The sequence below is a fragment of the Hyperolius riggenbachi genome, chromosome 3 (genome assembly GCF_040937935.1).
Source record: "Hyperolius riggenbachi isolate aHypRig1 chromosome 3, aHypRig1.pri, whole genome shotgun sequence".
Lineage (NCBI taxonomy): Eukaryota > Metazoa > Chordata > Amphibia > Anura > Hyperoliidae > Hyperolius > Hyperolius riggenbachi.
The window spans coordinates 483,950,035-483,973,291 of NC_090648.1; the positions used below are offsets into that span (position 1 = coordinate 483,950,035).

At 45.9% G+C, this 23,257-nt stretch overlaps 1 protein-coding gene across 1 annotated transcript in view; it reads left to right on the plus strand.

The window, feature by feature from the left end:
* VWF (von Willebrand factor) overlaps nt 1–23,257 on the plus strand; it is a 297,479-nt gene that overhangs the window by 92,041 nt on the left and 182,181 nt on the right. Inside the window, 8 exon segments of the mRNA XM_068278128.1 lie at nt 3,708–3,900; nt 4,985–4,995; nt 6,599–6,615; nt 6,664–6,675; nt 7,376–7,532; nt 7,535–7,601; nt 11,633–11,721; nt 15,562–15,722. Coding sequence (XP_068134229.1) covers nt 3,708–3,900; nt 4,985–4,995; nt 6,599–6,615; nt 6,664–6,675; nt 7,376–7,532; nt 7,535–7,601; nt 11,633–11,721; nt 15,562–15,722 — 707 coding nt within the window.

A 23,257-nucleotide genomic window follows, 5' to 3' on the forward strand; every position in this document is an offset into this window, starting at 1 on the left:
GCTCTGATGTAGCGTTTTCCACAGCGGTTTGCGTTTTTCCTATACGTTACATTGAGGCAGAAACGCTTCTGCAAACCGCAAACTTGCAGCAGGAGGCACGTTTGCGGTTTGCTAAAAACCTCAAACCGCCGGTGTGCACCATCCCATTGAGATACATTAGCCAAGTGTTTTCACAGGCGGAAGCGGTTTGCGGAACGCTTCCAAAACCGGTCAGTGTGCACCAGGCCTGACTGCTCAGTCGGGGATTTTATCAGGGCTGCTAACAAGCAGGCTGAGCAGTGAAGGATGAAACAGAGAGCAGGGTAGATGTTTTCTCTAATGTCCCCACTGATATATATGGTAAAATACATGAGGGTGCTTCGTCTCTGGTTCATTTTAAGGGCCCTTTTCTACTAAGAAACACGATTGCCAACGAGAGGAAAAAAAAAATTGGGGAAAATAGTTTAAATTGCCGAATCGCAGGGAAAAACAGAACCACAATTTACATTTAATTGCGATGCTGTTGTGATCCGAAAAACATGAGCAATCTGATTTTCAGATCGAGGCTGCATACGGTTTGCATTGGTTGCCTCTTTCATAGGCTGAGGATTTACCACCTGTCAGCTGCTGTCGTGCACCGGACTCTGTCTAGGAAAAAACTGGTTGTTGACGATAACCTATAGAATGAAATATGCTGAAGAGTCTATCGCAGGACATTGTGTCATTTCACAAAGGATATGAACTCAGGATCCTTGCTGTAGCACACGTCACTCATCATTACAGACAGAAGCCAGCATGTGTTCATCAGATGGATGTATTGCCAAGGTCTCGGCTCTTACATCTGGCAGATATTAGCACAACACTCAGTAATGACCGGGAAATCATTCCATACACAGAGGAGGGGAATGCTGTACCCTATGTGTGCACAGTCAGACCATCTGAGAGTTAAAGGATACCCCAACTGAAATGTGACATAATGAGATAGACATGTGTATGTACAGTGCCTAGCACACAGATAACTATGCTGTGTTCCTTTTTTTCTTTCTCTGCCTGAAAGAGTTAAATATCAGGTATGTAAGTGGCTGACTCAGTCCTGACTCAGACAGGAAGTGATTACAGTGTGACCCTCACTGATAAGAAATTCCCCTTTTTTACCTCTTTCTTGCTCTCAGAAGCCATTTTCTGCTAGGAAAGTGTTTTATAGTTGGATTTACTTATCAGTGAGGGTCACACTGTAGTCACTTCCTGTCTGAGTCAGGATTGAGTCAGCCACTTGCATACCTTATATGTAACTCTTTCAGGCATAAAAATAAAAAAGAGAACACAGCATAGTTTTCTGTGTGTTAGGCACTGTACATACACATGTCTATCTCATTATGTCACATTTCAGTTGGGGTATTCTTTAAGCAGCAGGGACAACCATACTATCCCAGAAAAAAAACAAATATGTATATGTAGATAAATACTTGTTCTATTTACATAACATATGTATTGTACTGTCCACGTTTTGATTTCAGTTAATTTTATGTATAAAATAAAAAGAAAACTGTTGCAGGCATTTTCCATCTTTACTGCCTCTGACTGAAGCCAATCCGGACATCATTTCCTCCCTTACTCTTTTTTTTTCTCCTAGAAACTTCACTGTCATATCTAGCTTCCTTTGTAAGCACATGTGAGCACAGCATAGATCATATTTTAGCAGCTTCTGCAGAGGGGTGAGGTGTACTTCCCTTTTCAGCCTCAGCCTGTTACATTGAAATGCCCACAGCCAATCAGTGAGGAGCAGGAATGTGGGAGGGAAAACATACCTCCCAACTTTTTGAGATGAGAAAGAGGGACACTTAAGCCAGGCCCCTACCACACCCCTGACACACCTCTAGTTACGCATCCCATAAAGGTTTCATAACAAAATATGTTATTTCATAATACAAATCACACTGGGCCTTTCTATCCTGGTTCATTTTTCCTTCATATTAACATTTGAAAATAAGAAATATATCAATGTAAAGGATGAGATTAAAGTTTAGAGTCAAACACATTTTTTAGTAGAGGAGGGACAAATGAGGAGGACAGAGGGACAGGGCTCCCAAAGAGGGACTGTCCCTCCAAAAGAGGGACACTTGGGAGCTATGGGAAAATAACAAGCTTCCTTCTCCCCACCAATGTACCAGAAAGGAGCCAGGCTGACTGAGATAAGATTCATTACAGTAGAAACAATTACAATTATATTGGAATGCTTGCCATGCAGACTGCATGTAGACCACATAATAAACACAGAGCAGTGGGTAAATGGAATTTGATTTTGTGGCTGACAATCCAGCTTTAAAGGAAACCTGGGAGGAATATGGAGGCTGCCGTATTTGTATCATTTAAAAAAATGCACATTGCTTGGCTGTCCTGCTGATCCTGTGCCTCTAATAATTTAGGCCATAGCCCCTGAACAAGCATAGTTTTGAAACTATTAGCATCTCATTGACCCACTCTCTTTACCAGGGCCGGTTTAAGCAACAATGGGGCCCCAGGGCAAAATAAACCTAGGGGGCCCCCCAACATATACCCCGGAACAAAAATTGGCATTAAAGGACCTTTTTTGCAGCTGGTATAGTCAGGGTGTGAAGTCCCAATCGGTCGGAGCTCCACATTCTGGCTATCCCAGCCTGCATGGGGGACAAGGAGTTTAAAAGTTTCAGGAGGGGGGACCCCACATCATTTTTTTTTTTAATTCCCACACTCTAAACATAAAAAAAAATTGGGAAAATAGAAAAAAATGCCAGGGATCTTCATACAGCCATATTGCGTCTGTATAGCGATCCCTGGCCAAAGCGCTGTGGCTGCGTATAGACCCCCTGGAAACCCCGTCAGGAAATGTATTGCGCTTTCGTTTGATGCATGTAAAATTACACTACCGTTGGGTTTGCTACTAAAAAAGACATTTACCGCATTTAAAAGTATACTTTTTTCCTTCGAAACGTTAAAATCGATTTTCTCAAAAACTATAAGGTCTTTTTGAAAAATTGTTTTTTCCGCTTATTCCTAATGATCTCCTTAACATATCCTGCAAATGTAGGGTTTCTAGCATTTAAGGTGGATTTGCTATCAACCATTAAAGTCGGCAGGTTTTTAAATGTGTATTTTTTTCCTTTGAAACTTTAAAATCGATTTTCTCAAAAACTATAAGGCCGATTTGAATTTTTTTTCCTCTTGTAGCCACTGGGGGCCCCTACAAGCTCTGGGGCCCTGGGGCAGCTGCCTCCTCTGCCTCTATGGTAGCGCCGGCCCTGCTCTTTACCAGGTCCGAGGACTTTGCTCTTGAGACCTGCTTTATTAACCATTATGCAAACTGTAGGTTGGTGTCAAAGAATATAGCCCAGCAGCACAGGCATGATTGATGGATGGTTTGGGGGGGGGGGGGGGGGGTCCTTTTGGGGTATAGGTCTGGGTAATCTGGCTCTTGCATAGTAATGCATGCTCATTTAGATAACAGGGATGACCGACATGCTTATCATTTCAAGTTGATGCACATTTTTGCAATTGTTTCATTTCATTGGTCCAGTTCCAAGCTGCATAAAATTGCTCATCTCAAGTGTTGCATCAACTCACAATTATTAGTATCCAATTGTCGGCCCTTAGTATGGAACAATTCTTTTTAATGGCTACGGGAATGTCTTGTCCATAAACCAGAGATCACTCAGCTGACATGCCCTGTCTGTCTATTGCGCCCCCTGCAGCCAGGTTTGCAGAAGACGTTTGCTCCGCCCTCATGGACGCCCTCTTTGAGCCGTGTCACCATAAGGTCAGCCCCCTCCCGTATCTGAAGAACTGCCGGTACGACGTGTGCAGCTGCTCCAATGGGAAGGAATGCCTGTGTTCAGCCATCGCCAGCTACGCCTCCGCCTGCTCTAGGAAGGGCGTGCTCATCGAGTGCCGTAAGTGTGATCTATGGAACTTATGATATAATTATTATTATTAATTTATAAATCGCCAACATATTCCGTGGCGCTGTACAAAGTAGGAGATAAGCATGGGTTACATAATAATAATACAGACAATGGTGTACACCAATATACAAGATACACAATTAGTGACAAAATACAAAACATGATACAAAATACAGAATACAAAATAGGTAATGACAGTGATAAAAGTAACATGATAAAATGTATAATGACTTCCAAGACACAAAAAGGGGAGAAAGCCCTGCCCTTGCAAGCTTACAATCTAAAGGATTGTATGTATAGTACGGATAAGGAATAGAACATTAGTAGCAAAGATAAGTCTCTCATATTTGTATTTTCAGTTATATAGCTTTGTTTGTAACGTTGCATCACACTGTCACAGTTGCAGTTTAAAACCCACACTCTGTCTTGTAAGCTATAAAACAAAGCAGAAATAACTTTTTAACCACTTCAGGACCATAGGCATTTTTTTTTTTACTAGAACAGCATTCAAAGGGTTACGCACAGGACTTGTGCTGGGAATACACGTTACGTTTTTTGCGAGGAATCGTTCCGATAGATGCCTTTGATGATAAAATTCCGACATGTCCGATTCTCTGCTCTATTCTGTTCCGCTCGATTTCTCATAGAAGTGAATGGAAAAAAGATAAGAAAACGAGTGGAAGATAAGAGAATCAAGCAGTGAATCGAATGGCTAATAGATCGCGCGGAGAATCGAATGCAAAAAAGTAACGTGTATTCCCAGCATTAGAAGCTCCCTGCCAGCAAAGCTGGCTGCATCCAAACTTGAGATAATATTATCTTGTGTTTAATTGTATCAAGTGAGGAATGTAAATAACCACTTCTCTGACACTGCAGGCTCTCCTGAACACAGACAGACAGTCAGAAAGCATTTCTGCATACATTAAAACATGAATAAAGCAGTTATAAATAAAATGCAGTCAGCTCCTAGAGCAAAAAAAAGTGTACTTTGGGAACGTATAATTTCTAAATGAATAATAATACTTATGCACAAAAGCAAATATGATAACCGTACGGCATATAAAAAGTTGGAAAACATGTTTTTATTGAATATTATGTCAGGGTTGTATACCGCTTTAATTTATTCCTCAGGTTTGCTTTAAAAAGAAACTTTAATGATTATTGAATAAAATTGCTTATTTTTAACAGAATTACTTTGAAAATTATTAAGCCAGCCCATTTCTTCTCGATTAAGATCCTTAAATTTATCACACCAGGCAACTTCTTTAGTTCTGTCAGGTGCATCACTGAGGAATGTTTTTGTACTGTGTGTTCCGAAGTCAGCAGAAACAACATCTAGGAGTTAATGCTTGAAATGCCGGTAATGTTGCCGTGCACAGACAAGCATACGGCAATATCACCCTTACTATCGGCACTGTGTACTGTGAGTTACACTATAAGCGCGATCCGCGTTACTCGACTAGTGTGACTGTTGCTACGATAACGCGCACTACTAACGGTAATTCTCATTAGCAGTGTACGTTACCATAGCAACAGTCCTGCTAATCGAGTACCATGGTTCATGCTAATAGCGTAACTCCCAATGCACAGCGCCAATGGCAGGGGTAATATTGCAGTGTGCTTGTCTGTGCATGTCAATAGTATGGTGATTTCATGCATCAACCCCCTGGCCTCCCAGAATTCTCTGGGAGGAGAATTATGCATAGATAAACAGCCTAGGTCAATAGAACCAGCGTTGTCGCACCAATGGGTTAGATGTGCAGAGACCACCCCTGGAGTCACAGGGAATTATCAGCAGTCATCAAAGGTCCGCACCATCAAATGGTCAAGTTTCTTTATTTATAGCTCTTGTTAAAAAGACATGAGTAGAAAACAGGTCTGCATAATGATAACGCACAGGCGTTTCGATGCTTCTTCCTCAAATCATAGCAGAGTCTGACAATCAATAGCATATCACACACATCTTAAATAGGTTATTACATTTTGAATAGTGGCTATTAAAATAGATCCTAGGCAGTGGTGTAACTAGAGGGGAGCAGCCCTTGTGGTCGCAGGGGGCCCAGAGCTGTGGGGGCCCAAACTACTCACCTTCCCTTCCTACGATACAGGGGACTATACTCAGGTCAGGTGTGTTTGTGGCTACACTTGTTATGGGTGTGAAGATCATGATGGCCACACTTGTTATATGAGCCTTGTGAGATGGACCTCCAGGCTGTGAGGGTCACCAAGGGGAGGCAAGGGAAGGGGTGGGAACATTGGGGTAGTAATGAACGTAATCAGCTAATTACGATTACACGAAATTTCGCATACATTTTTGCAATTAGGCTCATACGTAATTATGATTTGTAAATTCATGGTTGTGTACATTCATTCGTAATTTCACATAATTTTCCTGTAATTCCATGACAATTTTAGTGGCGAATTGCAAAGCCCCCATTCATGCTATTGCAACCAAAATTGCTATAAATATTAAAGAGAACCAGAGATGAAGCACCCTCTTGTATTTTACCTTATAAATCAGTGGGAACATGACAGTAAACACCTAATCTGCTCTTTGTTTCATTGTTCTCTGTTTAATCTGACTGTTATCACCTCTGATAAGAATCCCCGACTGAGCACTCAGTCTAGCTTTGCTACGAAAAGATTATAGCTGAGTCTGTCTTCTTTGGTGTCTTTTCAAGCCCAAGCCTGCCCCCTTGTGGCTCTGCTATAATGACTCAGCTATAATTATTCCCTGCAAAGCCAGACTGAATGCTCAGTCCGGATTCTTATCACAGCTGATAACAGACACTTTTAGCAGTGAGGATGAAACAGAGAGCATGGTAAGTGTTTTCTCTAATATTCCCACTGATATATATGGTAAAATACACAAGGGTGCTTCGTCTCTGGTTCCCTTTAAGGAGAATAGCGGGTACAAGTCAAAAAAATTATTTCAAAAAGACCTTGCAGTTTTTGAGAAAATTAATTTTAAAATGCAAAGGAAAATGTTTTTTGAAGTTCAAAATTAAATGCAATTTTTCCTTTTCATATTTAAAATCGATTTTCTCAAAAACTGCAAGGTCTTTTTGAAAAATTATTTTTTTGCATTGTACCCACAATTCTCCTTAACATGTAGCAATTTTGATTGCAATAGCATGTTGCTATAAACCACTAAAGTCGGCACAAAATTATGCAAAATTTACGTGAAATTACGAATGATTACAATTACAGACTAAACTAATTACGATTTTTCCCGAAATTTTGAATTCATATCCTACTACCAAATTTCGAAGCAGAATTATGTTTATGCAAAATTTGTGCTCGTCACTAAATTCGGGGGGGGGTGGGGGGGGGCTGGATGGTGCAGCAAAGTGTTGCGGGGGGGGGGGGGCTATTGGGGGGGGGGCTGCTTCTAGGAAACTCAAACAATGGAATTGCATATTTTTTATGTTTTCCCCCTACAGCCATGATATGTTCAGAGGGGAAGGTCCTACCGGGAGTGCGGAAACCCCTGCAACCACACCTGCCGCTCCCTGTCCCACGCAGACCCCAACTGCAAAGATTCCTGCATGGAGGGGTGCTACTGCCCCCCTGGACTCTACACCAACGAGTTCAACGAATGTGTGCCAAAAAGCGAGGTCCGTGCTACTACGACGGAGAGGTCTTCCAACGCGACGATGTCTTCTCCAACCATCATTCCATGTGGTAAGTAGCTACATAGATTTTTTCTCCCAGAAAGTCCACAATCCTTTCAGAAAAATAAAAAAAGTACAAAAAGAAATTTTTTTTTACTGTTTTTATCCCGGTCTTATGAATCTACAGTATAGCTGTGTACACACTTTAGACTAAAGGTAGTCCCTGCTTAATGAATGAGATAGGGACCTGTAAGTTTTGTTCTTTTTTTTTTTAACCATGAAAAAGTTGTAGGTGTCTTCTTAACCTGAATCTGTCCAGTTATTCGGAACACTGTGCTACCTCTGTTCCCTGTACCTCTCTGTGTCCCCCTGTGCCTTCAGTGTCCTCCTCTGTGCCACCTTTGCTCCCCTGTGCCTCAGTGTCCCACTCTGCACCACCTCTGCCCCCCCCCCCCCCCCACTGTGTCACCTCTGCCCAAGATATTGACAGAATGACCCAACCAACCAGATGTGGCTTTTGGGAGTGGAGCTGAAAAATCTTTTACGCTAACTTTTTTATAGAAGAAGCTCTGACAAGATTAATAAACCCTGCTTGTAACTGTCTTTTGTTAATAATGATGTATAAGGATATACCATTACTATTACCGGTATATATAATTATGTAGTATTTTGTTTCCTCAATACTTTATACTGTGGTTTTTCATCAGACACAGATTGTAATGAAACTGCACCATCTACTGGCAAGAAGGTGACAACAAAAATGCATCACAAAATACACAGAACAATTACTATACTTTTACCCGCATTTTTGTTTTACAAAGAATACTATGCATGAAGCAGAAACTAGAGCTAATTTGAGAACTCGCTGTAGAAACAATGTTTGAAGGACACTTGAAGTGAGAGTGATATGGAGGCTGCCACATTTATTTCCTTTTGAACAATACCAGTTGCCTGGCTGTCCTGCTGCCGCTTTGATTGGCCCAATAGGCTGCCTGTCAAGTTTCCTATCAAGTGTCAGGCAGCCTATTGGGCCAATCAAAGTGCGGGGGATAATGTCCTTTAAAGTGATTGGACCCGCAGGGGCTCAGGGCAGGACGAGTGGAGCTCTCGTCATTGCCAATTAGCAGGCATAAGTACCTAGCGCTCGCTATGCTACACTGATAAGGCATGTTAACTCTGATAAGGCGTGTTAGCTCTGATAAGGCACGCTATTTGTTATAGTGAATCAACCCCTAGGTGTTTGTAATAATTCAGCTCTAAGTGAGCAGCTGTGGTTTCCCATGATGCATCACTGTAAAAGCCAGGCACTCATCCAGAACGCGTGTATCAAAAAAGGGCGCCTGGAAAAAGGGTGCGGGATATAGGCGAAATTATAAGTTGTAATGTAGAAACAATATTTTTCGTTTATAGCTTATAAGCGAAAATATAGTGCTAAATCGGTTAAATAAACGGAAATGAAACGGCAAATACCGTCTATAAATATATAAATGTCAAATAGTGTCTAGTACCAAAAAACGATATTTACACTTGTATTAAGCATAGTAATACAATGGTAGATTTTACAGGTGTTTTACTGCAATTATACCTAACTGTTGGCTCTCTCCTATCCCTAACCCCTAGACGCACCCCCCCCTTTGTGTAAATATACATAATTTAATAAATCGTGTATATTACTCAAATATTATACTGTAACTATACCTATCCCTACTCTCACACAGAACTGTCTCTGTACCTATCCCTAACCCCTAGACCCCCCTGTGAGTGCCTAACCCTAACTACCCCCCTCTGGTGGTGTATATTGTACTGTAACTTATACCCTATCCCTACTCTCACACAGAACCCTCCCTGTACCTATCCCTAAACCCCTAGACCCCCCCTAGTGGTGCCTAAGCCTAAGACCCCCCAGGTAGTGCCTAACCCTAATACCCCCCCGGTGGTGCCTAACCCTAACCACCCCCCCGGTGGTGCCTAACCCTAACCGGGGGGGGGGGGTGGTGCCTAACCCAAACCACCACCCCCGGTGGTGCCTAACCCTAACCTCCCCCCCGACGGTGCCTAACCCTAACCACTCCCCCGACGGTGCCTAACCCTAACCACCCCCCTGGTGGTGCCTAACCCTAACTATCCCCCTAGTCGTGCCTAACCCTAACCATCCCCCTGGTCATGCCTAACCTTTACTTTCCCCACTGCACAAATACCCTTACACACATATACAGTAAACAATAATATATTTAATCCTTCAAATACTTCAATATAAATAACATGAATAGAATAATTTATATATTTGTAATAGAATAAATAGCTTTAAAATCACGTACAAATTAATAATATTATAAATAGAAAAAGGTATATAAAATTAGAATAGATAGCCTTACAATCACGTATGCATTAAAAATCTTAAAATAACGGTAATATTAAAAGTGATTTATTAGAAAACTATAATCAACGCATTATAAATGTAAAAAACAAAGTTAATACCAAAAGCGACGTATTTCCAAGAGAACAAGGTTGAAAACGATATTTAAGCATTATACGTATGAAAACGAATTTTAAATGATAAAATAAGTGTAAACGATAATTTACTTGTTACAGCCCTGAAAGCGAAATTTAAAAACGGAAAAATAAGTAAACCACAAAGTTAAAACGAACTTTTAAACGGTATTTGTAATAAACCTTATTCTGTAAACGAAAACTTTTGATAACACGATCCCTGTAACCGCTATTTCTCAGGCGCCCTTTTTTCCTGTTGGGCGCCCAATAGCTGATATTTTGCATTGCAGTCTATGGCGGCACCCTTTTAGTCCATTAGCCATATGCGCCCTTTTTTACTGGCCCATCCAGAACCGCTGTTTAGTAGCAAGCCAATAACTTATACATGTTAGAGAGCCACATCAACCCAACATGCAGACAGCCTGTTTTCGACTTATGGTGCTCATCAGTGCATGGCATGGATTGATATAGCCATATGGGATAGGGCTTGGACCCAGGGCCGGATTTACCTCACATGAACCTATCCCACAAACCCCCTCCAAACTGCACCACAAGTGTGCTGGCTGCCCCACTTCTCCATTACTTTCCTGGCTCATCATAGGTAGCTAAACACTTACAAATAAGTACGTTTCTCCCAGAGTAAAATGAGCTATACATTACTTTTCTCCTATGTTGCTGCCACTTACCAGAGGTAGTAGAAACCTGACAGGACCAACAGGTTTTGGGCTAGTCCATCTCTTTATGGGGGATTCTCTATATGACCTTCATTCTTTATAAAGAAACGCTTTGAAAAAGATTTATACAAAGACGCCTCCGGGCACACTATAAGGACACAGAGGCTGGTGATAGAATGCAGAATGTGCCTCTGTGTCCTATACTGATTGCAGAAACCCACCTCGGGTTCTCTTTAAAGAGGAACTCCAGTGAAAATAATGTAATAAAAAGTGCTTCATTCTGTATAATTATGTATAAATGATTTAGTCAGTGTTTGCCCATTGTAAAATCTTTTAAATCCCTGATTTACATTCTGACATTTTGTCACATGGTGACATTTTTACTGCTGGCAGGTGATGTAGCTGCTGCTTGCTTTTTTGGCAAATGGAAACATTTCCCACAGTGCAACAAGGTTCACAGACAGGAAACTGTCAGGAGTACGTACTCAGAATTTCTTTGTGGGAGGGGTTTCACCACAATATCAGCCATACAGCACCCCCTGATGGTCTGTTTGTGAAAAGCAATATATTTCTCATGTAAAAGGGGTATCAGCTACTGATTGTGACGAAGTTCAATTTTTTGTCGGAGTTACTCTTTAAGTAGCTAGAGATACCTCAGTATTAAGTGACTAGAGGTGTCCCTGACTGAAGGGAGATCTGGTCAGTGGAATGCCGAGACCTGGGTGAATAGCCTCTCATTTACGCTTCATCAGGACTCTGCAGAAGGAAGGAGGGAGGGGTGCACCAGTACAAAAGTAGTGGTTCTGGGTCACCACGGTTACCACGAGCTATCTGGGTATTCTAGAGCAAAATAAAGTAGGAATATATTCATGACTGGCGTGTGTTAGAATGAATGTAGTAATTCGAATGGTTTGTAACCCCCCTTTTTGTCCACCAGTTACTGCGAGGAAGGAATGATGCATTGTATCTCTAATGACCACCCCGGCTCCTATTACCCAGATGTATATTACAGCCAGTCCGCCAGAGGTGAGTGATGCCAAACGCTTCTTAAAATCGCTAGGAATTCTGTGAGGCCTGGTTCACACAAACCGTTAAACTGCTCGTTTCCCTGGCAGCTCAGTCGCTATGGTAACTCAATTCAGTTGCTGTACAATGCTACAGTCTACTGGCTCTTCCATCAACCCTCTTCCACCAATAGGTGGCGCTGCAACCCTGACACCATCCTCTGGGTTACGATCACATGTTATATCATGTGATTGGAAGCCAGAAGAGGATGTTGGGAGTGCAGCAGAGGAGAGGAGAAGGAGAAGCCAATCCTGCTGTCAGGACAGGTAACTGTAACAGGTCTCTGCCGCCCACTCCTGCAACACACTGGGATCAGTTGAAAAGGGCACCTGAGCTGCCTGTATGAAAAGGGCGCCTCCATTTACATCAATGTTATTTCTGCAAATATCGGCCACAAGGTGGTGAAAAAGGGCGCCCGAGTTCTGATATAGGCTACAAGCGGGCAGCCCTTGGTAGCCCATATTTTATTTGGCTACTTTCAGCTACAGTAGGGCTCCCCTTTGTAGCACATATTTTTTATTCGGCTACAAGGTTTTTGGCTACAGTAGGGCACCCCTGTGTAGCCCATATTTTTTATTTGGCTACAAGGTTTTCAGATATAAGGTTTTTTTATTCTGCTACAAAAGGGCACATTTTTATAGCCGAGATTTTTGATTCGAGGGTGATTGGGGGGGGGATTAGGCATCACAAGTGGAGGGGAGGGAAGGGGGGGGGGTCTTAGGGTAAGGCACCACTAGGGGGGTTAAGGTTAGACACCACTAGGGGGGACATAGGGTTAGGCACCACCTGGGGAGTCTTAGGGTTAGGCACCATCAGGGGAGTCCTAGGGCTAGGCACCACCTGGGGGGGGGGGGGGGGGTCTTAGGGTTAGGCACCACCTGGGGGGTTGGGGAGGGGTCTGTGTGAGAGTAGGGAGAAGTTAGGTCATAGTAATCACCAGGGGCTGTCTTAGGGTTAGGCACTACCAGGGAAGGGTTAGGGTTAGGCACCACAAGGGGGGTTAAGGTTAGGCACCACCAGGGGGGTTAGAGTTAGGCACCATCAGGGGAGGGTTCTGTGTGAGATTAAGGAGAAGTTAGGTCATAGTAATCACTTTTCTTAGCTATATCTAGAGCCCATTTATAGCCCAACAAATTTTGCCTATAACAGCATCCTATTTATAAACTAAAATTAGATTTTTCGGCTACACCAGGCGCCCTTTGTAGCCGAATTTGGCATTTATGGGCTACACCAGGTGCCCTTTTTTCCAGGCTACCTTTTCAAATGGACGCAACACACTACCCACAACCCGACCTACAGGTACCTGACCCAAAATGAAAATGGGTACCCGACCCTATGCTGGCCGCTGCCGTGCCATAAGTGATACCTAAGTGGCTCAGGGAACAAACATTTAAGTTTGGTGTCCAGGAAACTACTCCAAACTAAACCAGGAAACTCCACAGACCATCCAATTGAGAATTTGTGGTCAATCCTCAAGAGGCAGATGGACAAACAAAACCCCACAAATTCTGATGTATTATGAAAGAATGGGTTGCCATCAGTCAGGATTTGGCCCCGAAGTTGATGGACAGCATGCCAGGGCGACTTGCAGAGGTCTTGAAAAAGAAGGGCCAACACTGCAACTCTTTGCATAAAGCTGATGTAATTGTCAATAAAAGGCTTTGAAACTTTTGAAAAACGATCTAAAAACGCCATAGCAGCAAACTTTTTGAAAACCAGTAGTTTGTGGCGTAGTGGGCAGCACAGTGGCAGTGCTGGGCCCCCGGTTCAAATCCCAGCCAGGGCACTATCTGCATGGAGTTTGTATGTTCTCCCTGTGTCTGTGTGGGTTTCCTCCGGTCACTCCGGTTTCCTCGCACATCCCAAAAACATACAGATAAGTTAATTGGCTTCCATCTTAATTTGGCCCTAGACTATGATACATACATAGACATAAGACTATGGTAGGGATTAGATTATGAGACAATTAAGTGACTAGACTATATACTCTGTACAGCTCTGTGGAAGATGTGGGCACTATATAAATACTTAAAAATAATAATACTAATAAATTTGTGCCATTCTCAAAACTTTTGGCCACAGCTGCACATAAAATTTGCATTTAAGCTGCGATTGTTAGCATCTCATTCACCCTCTGCAGTCTTGGGCTGTGGATATAACCCGTGGGGACCCTGAGCTGACATCCAGCCTTGGTTGTAATCATTTTATAAGGTTAACAATCATATCAGGATTCAGGGATTGTTCCGGGCCTGTCACGGTCCGCCGGTAAGGAACGGAACATTCGGGGCGTGTGTCGGCGCTCAGCAGTTCAGATCGTTCTGGAAGCATAAAAGAGTAATTTTACTACTGCATGGGCTGAACTCCTTTGCGTAGCAAGCTGTCCCAGAGGTAGTAACTTTTCCCCATTCCTAGGCAGAAGCATGGAGATTTATTACAGCACGTCCCCTGATGGAGGCGGATCCATGTGTGGTCTGACCAGGAAGTCCCGCTACACACTTTCAGTCAAGTCAAGATTAATGTGACCAGTCCTCTTGAGAGGAAGACTGAGGGCTCAGACACACTATTAGCGGTTTTCTGAGTGCTTTTTAGCCATCAGTGCGCTCTAAAACCTTTTTTTTTTAAACGCTCCCATTGACTTACATTAAAATTGCAGTACAGTTGCGCAATTACGTTTTTAATGTAAGTCAATAGGAGCGGCTTTTTAAAAAGCTCACAGAAAGCACTGATGGCTGAAAAGTGCTCAGAAAAGTGCTTATTGTGTGCCTGAGCCCTCAAAAGTATACCCAAGGCGGAAACCCCCCTCCCCCCCAGAAACTTACTAAAGATGAGGGAATCCTCTGGATCCTGCTCCTCCGTAATGGTAATGGGTACTCAGCTGTCAGGGGCGGCTCCAGCTTCAAATTTTTGGGGGGTGCACAAAGGGGGCACAATGGCTGGCAGGCGGGGGGGTGATCAAAATCAATCATTGTACAGCAAGCTTTAGATATTTTTTGCCTAACTCAGGTGATAAAATGAACCTCCTTGGCGGTAACCCTGAGCTACGGTCAGGACGGAAAAAAACCACAGCTCAGAGCGGTAACCCCGTCCTGCACTCAGAGTAGCCACCGGGAGGTCTGTGCGGAGCAATGCGCGTTTCAACTCGCCTCCGGGGGGATCCCGACGTCGGCCGCCATTCTTCTTCCTCCGAGGGAGGCTCTGATTCCCCTGGTGAGATCGCCATCTGTTGTCAATTCTTAGCAAAATGTACCACCAAAGAAAGTCTAACTTGTGGCGGAAAAAAACAAGATATAGATCATTTTATTGTGAGAAGTAGTGATAAAGTTATTGGCGAATGAATGGGAGAAGCGCTGAAATGATGCATAAGGTGAAAAAACACTGAAGGCTGAAGTGGTTAAAAACTGATCTGTTCCATGGATCAGTTTTTACACGGATCAGTTTTCCATCTGTGCCAGTGTGAACTGGGCCCAAGGACACATGCCTTGCCACACCCAATCAAGACAGGTCCAGCCCTGGACACGTTTAGATTAACACGGCAAATCCACCTGTTTAGTCTGGCATTTACGATCATATCACTTTTTCCCCTCTAGACATCACAACGTATTGATCTGAGACTTTAGGTCCTACGGGAGAAAAGAGCTTTACAAAATGTGCACTCTTATTAACTTACTTACTCTTATGAGCTGCGCTTGTACTGCAGCCTTATGTGACTGTCACCAGAATTTACAGAGTTTTTTTTACTTCTTATCAGACACATTGTTAGATGCAGATGAGCCAGTTTACAGTTTATTTTGGCATTTGCAGTAAAACGAAGCTTGAACTGCCGACCTCCACTGAGGAGAGTCGTGTGCTCGTCTGAGGATCCGACCATACGGGGCATCGAGTGCACCAAAACCTGCCAGAACTACGAGTTTGAATGTCCGAAGACCCTGTGCATTTCCGGCTGCTTATGCCCCGCAGATATGGTAAGAGCTTTCTAGCATGTTCCATTGCTGATATGTCTGTATGTGTTTGTGCCTGTGTACAGAGTGTGTATAGTGTGTGTGTACAGTGTGTACGTACAGTGTGTACGTACAGTGTGTACGTACAGTGTGTGTGTACAGTGTGTGTGTGTGTACAGTGTGTGTGGACCGTGTGTGTGTGGACCGTGTGTGTGTGTGTGTGTGTGGACCGTGTGTGTGTACAGTGTGTGTGTGTATACAGTGTGTGTGTACTGTGTGCGTGTGTACAATGTGTGTGTGTGTACAGTTTGTGTGTGTGTGTGTGTGTGTGTGTACAGTGTGTGTGTGTGTGTGTGTGTGTATATATACAGTGTGTGTGTGTGTATATACAGTGTGTGTGTGTGTGTGTGTGTGTGTGTGTGTGTGTGTGTGTGTGTGTGTGTGTGTGTGTGTGTGTGTGTGTGTGTGTGTGTGTGTGTGTGTGTGTGTGTGTGTGTGTGTGTGTGTCTGTGTACAGTGTGTAGAAGTATGCATTTAAGGGGGGAGCGGGAACACCTCTGGTAGTCTCGTGAGAATTTCTTCGAACGGCTTTGCAAAGTTTTGCTGAAACTATTTTGTGAATTGCATTGAAGTCGGTGGCGCCAAATGTATCGGTTAATAGCAAAGCAATTACATTCTATAATTAATAAATTTGTTAGATAATTTAAAGAGGATCTTTAACCCAGAATTGAACTTCATCCCAATCAGTAGCTGATACCCCCTTTTACATGAGAAATCTATTCCTTTTCACAAACGGATCATCAGGAACTTCTGTATGGCTGATATTGTGGTGAAACCCCTCCCACAGTGTGATGTCATAACCATGGTCGTCCTGACCGTTTCCTGTCTGTGAGCCTCATTGCATTGTGGGAAATAACAGCTTTTTCCAACTGCCAAGCAAGCGATATCTCACTCTGTGCATAGAAGAACTCTCAGTAACCAACATTCCGCACAGATCACCTGGCAGGACTAGAGATGCCACCACCAGTGATACATTTCAGAATCAGGGAGTGGAGAGATTTTACAATGGACAAACAATGACTAAGTAATCTATAAATGAATTTTGTAAGAAAATAAGCAAGTGGAATCTGGGGGTCCCCTTTAACAAGAGACCCCCTGCCCCAAGTGAAATGGGTATATGGGCACTAATGTACCCCTTACCCATTTTCACAAAGGGTTAAGTTAAAATAAAAAAAGGAACCATGAAAAAAAGTCCTTAAATGTTCTTAAAGCAGTAGGATCAGCCATACTATTCCAGGGAAAAAAACATTTATAAGTAGATAAATACTTGATCTACTTACATAACACACGTATTGTACTGTCCACGTTTTGATTTCAGTGAACGTTATATAATAAATGAAGAGAATTCTGTTCCTGGTGGGAACCATGTCTTTTGCCCACAGCTGAGGCTAAATCCTGATGTCATTTCTGCCCTTTACTTTTTTTTGTTTTCTCCTCCAATCGCTGAGTCACCTCAGCCTTGCTTGTAAACACAAGTGAGCAGAGGATCATGTTTCAGATAAGCAGCTAGGCAGGGAAATAAATGGAAGAGGAGGAATAGATTATAGATAAAAAGAACCCCCAGCATGCAACTGTTTGGCACTGACTACTAAAGGGCCAGTGCTCCTTAAAGGGATACTGTAGGGGGGTCGGGGGAAAATGAGTTGAACTTACCCGGGGCTTCTAATGGTCCCCTGCAGACATCCTGTGTTGGCGCAGCCACTCCCCAATGCTCCGGCCCCGCCTCCAGTTCACTTCTGGAATTTCTGACTTTAAAGTCAGAAAACCACTGCGCCTGCATTGCTGTGTCCTTGTTCCCGCTGATGTCACCAGGAGTGTATTGCGCAGACACAGACCATACTGGGCCTGCGCTGTGCGCTTTTGGTGACATCAGCGGGATCGAGGACATGGCAACGCAGGCGCAGTGGTTTTCTGACTTTAAAGTCAGAAATTCCAGAAGTGAACTGGAGGCAGGGCCAGAGCATCGGTGAGTGGCTGCGCCAACACAGGATGTCTGCGGGGGACCATTAGAAGCCCCGGGTAAGTTCAACTCATTTTCCCCCGACCCCCCTACAGTATCCCTTTAAGCATGTGATAACTCCAAATCATACCAGCAGAAAAAGTTTGGAAAGTTTTGAATGCAGGATTAGCATCTTTATCACTTAATACACTCAGACCAGTTGCTGTTGAAATTTGATTTTTATGGTGACGATACCGCTTTCAGAATAAATACTTACCTTTAATGAATGATCCCATGCCAATATCCTCAAAAATGTTCCACATTAATATCCTCTAGACCTTGATTGAAGATCTTTGATGAACTTGTGCACATGCTGAACGTGTCTCTTCCTGCTGCCGGTACTGTGGTGTGTCTCTCCCTGCTGCCGGTACTGTGGTGTGTCTCTCCCTGCTGCCGGTACTGTGGTGTGTCTCTCCCTGCTGCCGCTACTGTGGTGGGTCTCTCCCTGCTGCCGGTACTGTGGTGGGTCTCTCCCTGCTGCCGGTACTGTGGTGGGTCTCTCCCTGCTGCCGGTACTGTGGTGCGTCTCTCCCTGCTGCCGGTACTGTGGTGCGTCTCTCCCTGCTGCCGGTACTGTGGTGCGTCTCTCCCTGCTGCCGGTACTGTGGTGCGTCTCTCCCTGCTGCCGGTACTGTGGTGCGTCTCTCCCTGCTGCCGGTACTGTGGTGCGTCTCTCCCTGCTGCCGGTACTGTGGTGCGTCTCTCCCTGCTGCCGGTACTGTGGTGCGTCTCTCCCTGCTGCCAGCACTGTGGTGTGTCTCTATATGCTGCCAGTACTGTGGTGTGTCTCTCCCTGCTGCCAGTACTGTGGTGTGTCTCTCCCTGCTGCCGGTACTGTGGTGTGTCTCTCCCTGCTGCCGGTACTGTGGTGTGTCTCTCCCTGCTGCCGGTACTGTGGTGTGTCTCTCCCTGCTGCCGGTACTGTGGTGTGTCTCTCCCTGCTGCCAGCACTGTGGTGTGTCTCTCCCTGCTGCCGGCACTGTGGTGTGTCTCTCCCTGCTGCCAGCACTGTGGTGTGTCTCTCCCTGCTGCCGGTACTGTGGTGTGTCTCTCCCTGCTGCCGGTACTGTGGTGTGTCTCTCCCTGCTGCCAGTACTGTGGTGTGTCTCTCCCTGCTGCCAGTACTGTGGTGTGTCTCTCCCTGCTGCCAGTACTGTGGTGTGTCTCTCCCTGCTGCCAGTACTGTGGTGTGTCTCTCCCTGCTGCCAGTACTGTGGTGTGTCTCTCCCTGCTGCCAGTACTGTGGTGTGTCTCTCCCTGCTGCCAGTACTGTGGTGTGTCTCTATATGCTGCCGGTACTGTGGTGTGTCTCTCCCTGCTGCCAGTACTGTGGTGTGTCTCTCCCTGCTGCCAGTACTGTGGTGTGTCTCTATATGCTGCCAGTACTGTGGTGTGTCTCTCCCTGCTGCTAGTACTGTGGTGTGTCTCTCCCTGCTGCCAGTACTGTGGTGCGTCTCTCCCTGCTGCCAGTACTGTGGTGTGTCTCTCCCTGCTGCCAGTACTGTGGTGTGTCTCTATATGCTGCCAGTACTGTGGTGTCTCTCCCTGCTGCCAGTACTGTGGTGTGTCTCTCCCTGCTGCCGGTACTGTGGTGTGTCTCTCCCTGCTGCCGGTACTGTGGTGTGTCTCTCCCTGCTGCCGGTACTGTGGTGTGTCTCTCCCTGCTGCCGGTACTGTGGTGTGTCTCTCCCTGCTGCCGGTACTGTGGTGTGTCTCTCCCTGCTGCCGGTACTGTGGTGTGTCTCTCCATGCTGCCAGTACTGTGGTGTGTCTCTCCCTGCTGCCGGTACTGTGGTGTGTCTCTCCATGCTGCCGGTACTGTGGTGTGTCTCTCCCTGCTGCCAGTACTGTGGTGTGTCTCTCCATGCTGCCGGTACTGTGGTGTGTCTCTCCATGCTGCCGGTACTGTGGTGTGTCTCTCCCTGCTGCCTGTACTGTGGTGTGTCTCTCCCTGCTGCCGGTACTGTGGTGTGTCTCTCCCTGCTGCCTGTACTGTGGTGTGTCTCTCCCTGCTGCCTGTACTGTGGTGTGTCTCTCCCTGCTGCCGGTACTGTGGTGTGTCTCTCCCTGCTGCCAGTACTGTGGTGTGTCTCTCCCTGCTGCCGGTACTGTGGTGTGTCTCTCCCTGCTGCCAGTACTGTGGTGTGTCTCTCCCTGCTGCCGGTACTGTGGTGTGTCTCTCCCTGCTGCCTGTACTGTGGTGTGTCTCTGGCTGCTGCCAGTACTGTGGTGTGTCTCTCCCTGCTGCCAGTACTGTGGTATGTCTCTCCCTGCTGCCGGTACTGTGGTGTGTCTCTCCCTGCTGCCGGTACTGTGGTGTGTCTCTCCCTGCTGCCTGTACTGTGGTGTGTCTCTCCCTGCTGCCTGTACTGTGGTGTGTCTCTCCCTGCTGCCGGTACTGTGGTGTGTCTCTCCCTGCTGCCAGTACTGTGGTGTGTCTCTCCCTGCTGCCTGTACTGTGGTGTGTCTCTCCCTGCTGCCAGTACTGTGGTGCGTCTCTCCCTGCTGCCGGTACTGTGGTGCGTCTCTCCCTGCTGCCAGTACTGTGGTATGTCTCTCCCTGCTGCCGGTACTGTGGTGTGTCTCTCCCTGCTGCCAGTACTGTGGTGTGTCTCTCCCTGCTGCCAGTACTGTGGTGTGTCTCTCCCTGCTGCCAGTACTGTGGTGTGTCTCTCCCTGCTGCCAGTACTGTGGTATGTCTCTCCCTGCTGCCGGTACTGTGGTGTGTCTCTCCCTGCTGCCAGTACTGTGGTGTGTCTCTCCCTGCTGCCGGTACTCTCTATACTTAGGTATAGCAGGCTCTGGTAAAGCTTCTTTTAATGTGTCCCTGGGGCTCCTCATTGGTCCTTTTAACTTTCTTGGCTGTATGATTCTTTCCTGATTTTAGGGTCTAAAAGCGGTGCAATTATTTTCATTAGCTTTTAGACCCTAAAAGCAAGAAAAAAATCATATCTGTGGAGAGCCTGCAGCAGCCCCTGCGCTTACTCACCTCCCCGGGATCCAGTGCTGCAATTCTCCCTCCTGCCCTCCGGGTGGCGATCTACTCCTATGGTGAGATCACCGAGTGCCGTCATGTGACAAATGGCAATCTCACCCGTGGGATCGAGAGCCTCTGAGGACAGGAAGAAGATGGGCAGCGAGCCTCTGGATCCCAGGAGAGGTGAGTTCTAACTGCCCATACCTCCCGGTGGCTGCTCCAAGTCAGGCTTGGGATTACCGCTCCTGGCTTCTTTTTTCCACCCCAAGCCTCACTCGGGGTTACTGCCAATGAGGTTAACAAACCAATGGGTATCCTCACTGAGGAGATTTCCTGTCAAAGGACCAATGAGGAGCCTCGGGGGCACAACTAAAGATTCTTTTGCAGGGGCTTTCCTCCTGGACCCCGCATGACTGCCACCAGCTGAATGGCACACCCCATGTCTCCCCCCCCCTCCCCAGCACCCACAGTAACCCCACTGGCACCGCCAACACCCACCAGCATCCCTCCACCCACAGCATCGCCGACATCCGCACTTACCACCGCTGAACTACTGGGGAACCCCATGTCAACCCCCCCCACCCCATGTCTCCCCCCCCCCTCCCCAGCACCCACAGTAACCCCACTGGCACCCACAGCACCACCAACACCCACCAGCACCTACACCCACAGCATCGCCGACATCCACACTTACCACCGCTAAACTACTGGGGAACACCAGTAAAAGCATCTTTGAATTTGATGTCTGGGTATACTATTGGTTATAACACTAACCAATGGGATCCCTCCATTTCAAGGATCTTTTTTCCACTTGTTCCCACTATTCTCTTAAACACACCTAGCAAATGTAGTGATTCAGGGGCGTAGCAATAGGGGGTGCAGTGGTAGCCACTGCATCGGGGCCCTTGGGCCAGAGGGGCCCTGAGAGGCCCTCCCTCAACTGCAGTATTAGCTCTCTATTGGTCCTGTGCTCATAATAATCACTTCTATAGAAACTATGAATAGTGGTAATCCTTAACATACTGTTCCCCATGCCCTTCTTGCACCTCTGACTCTGTAGTAGTTGCCATTGGCAGGTTTTGGTGCGCCGTATCAATTGTTATGCATAGAGTGCTTGGGGGGCCCCATTGCAAAACTTGCACCGGGGCCCATAGCTCCTTAGCTACGCCACTGTAGTGATTATATCATGTATTGGGGGAGTAACTAGAGGGGAGCAGCACCCGGGGGCCCAGAGCTGTGGGGGGCCCCAACTACTAACCTTCCTTACCTCTGTTACGGGGGACTATACTTTAGATCAGGTGCTTGTGTGGCGACACTTGTTATGGGTGTGAAGATCATGGTGGCCACATGTGTTTTATGACCCTTGTGAGATGGGCCCCAATGACGTGAAGGGTGCCAAGGGGAGGCAAGGGAAGGGTTGTGAAAATGAAGGGGGGGGCATCAAAGTTTCACTGGGGGGGGGGCATGAACTGTAGTTATGCCACTGGGGGCTTTGCTATTAACTGCTAAAGTTGGTGCAGTTTACTTCAATGTAAATTTGCTAAAATGTACAAGGCGAATTTTAAAGCGAATTACGCAACAATTCCATGAAAAGGTTTGTTAAGCAAAAACAGCCAATCGGAGGCTTCGCTGTACAGCGATTGCAGTTTGTGCCCTCCCCATCCTGGAACTTTATCTGACCAGAATCTGGCTGTACAGAATTAGTGGAGATCTGCGATAATTAAAACTTTTCCCTTGGAACTGACAGATGGAATTAATCCAGCGCACAAGCAGCACAAGTGACAAGTGATTTATAGTCTGTGGAGGTTAAACTCAGAGGCACATCTGGTTTTGTGTGCGGTTAGCGGCTTACACGGATGCGTAATGTGAAGCACGCCGGGGTCAGGGGACTCGCTGTGGACGTTTAACGGCGGAATTAACGGCAGACCAGATCTACGGGAAGAGATCCGCTGTGAGAGAGAGATCCGTTGTGTGAAAGAGATCCGCTGTGAGACAGATCTGCTGTGTGTGTGAGAGAGAGAGAGAGAGAGAGATCTGATGTGAGAGAGAGATCTGCTGAGAGAGCAAGATCTGCTACAAGAGAGATCTGTTGTGAAATAGAGATCTGCAGGGAGGGAGGGATCTGGTGCGAAAGACAGATCTGCTGTGAGAAAGAGAGAAATCTGCTGCGAGAAAGAGAGAGATCTGATGTAAAAGAGAGAAATCTGCTGTGAGAGAGATCTGCTGTTTGGGAGAGAGGGAGATCTGCTGTTGCGAGAGAGGGAGATCTGCTGTGAGAGAGGGAGATCTGCTGCGAGAGAGACAGATCTGCTGCGAGAGAGAGATCTGCTGTAAGAGACAGATCTTCTGCTGCGAGAGAGGGAGATCTGCTGCGAGAGAGGGAGATCTGCTGCTAGAGAGGGAGATCTGCTGCTAGAGAGGGAGATCTGCTGCTAGAGAGGGAGATCTGCTGCTAGAGAGGAAGATCTGCTGCGAGAGAGGGAGATCTGCTGTGAGAGAGGGAGATCTGCTGTTGCGAGAGAG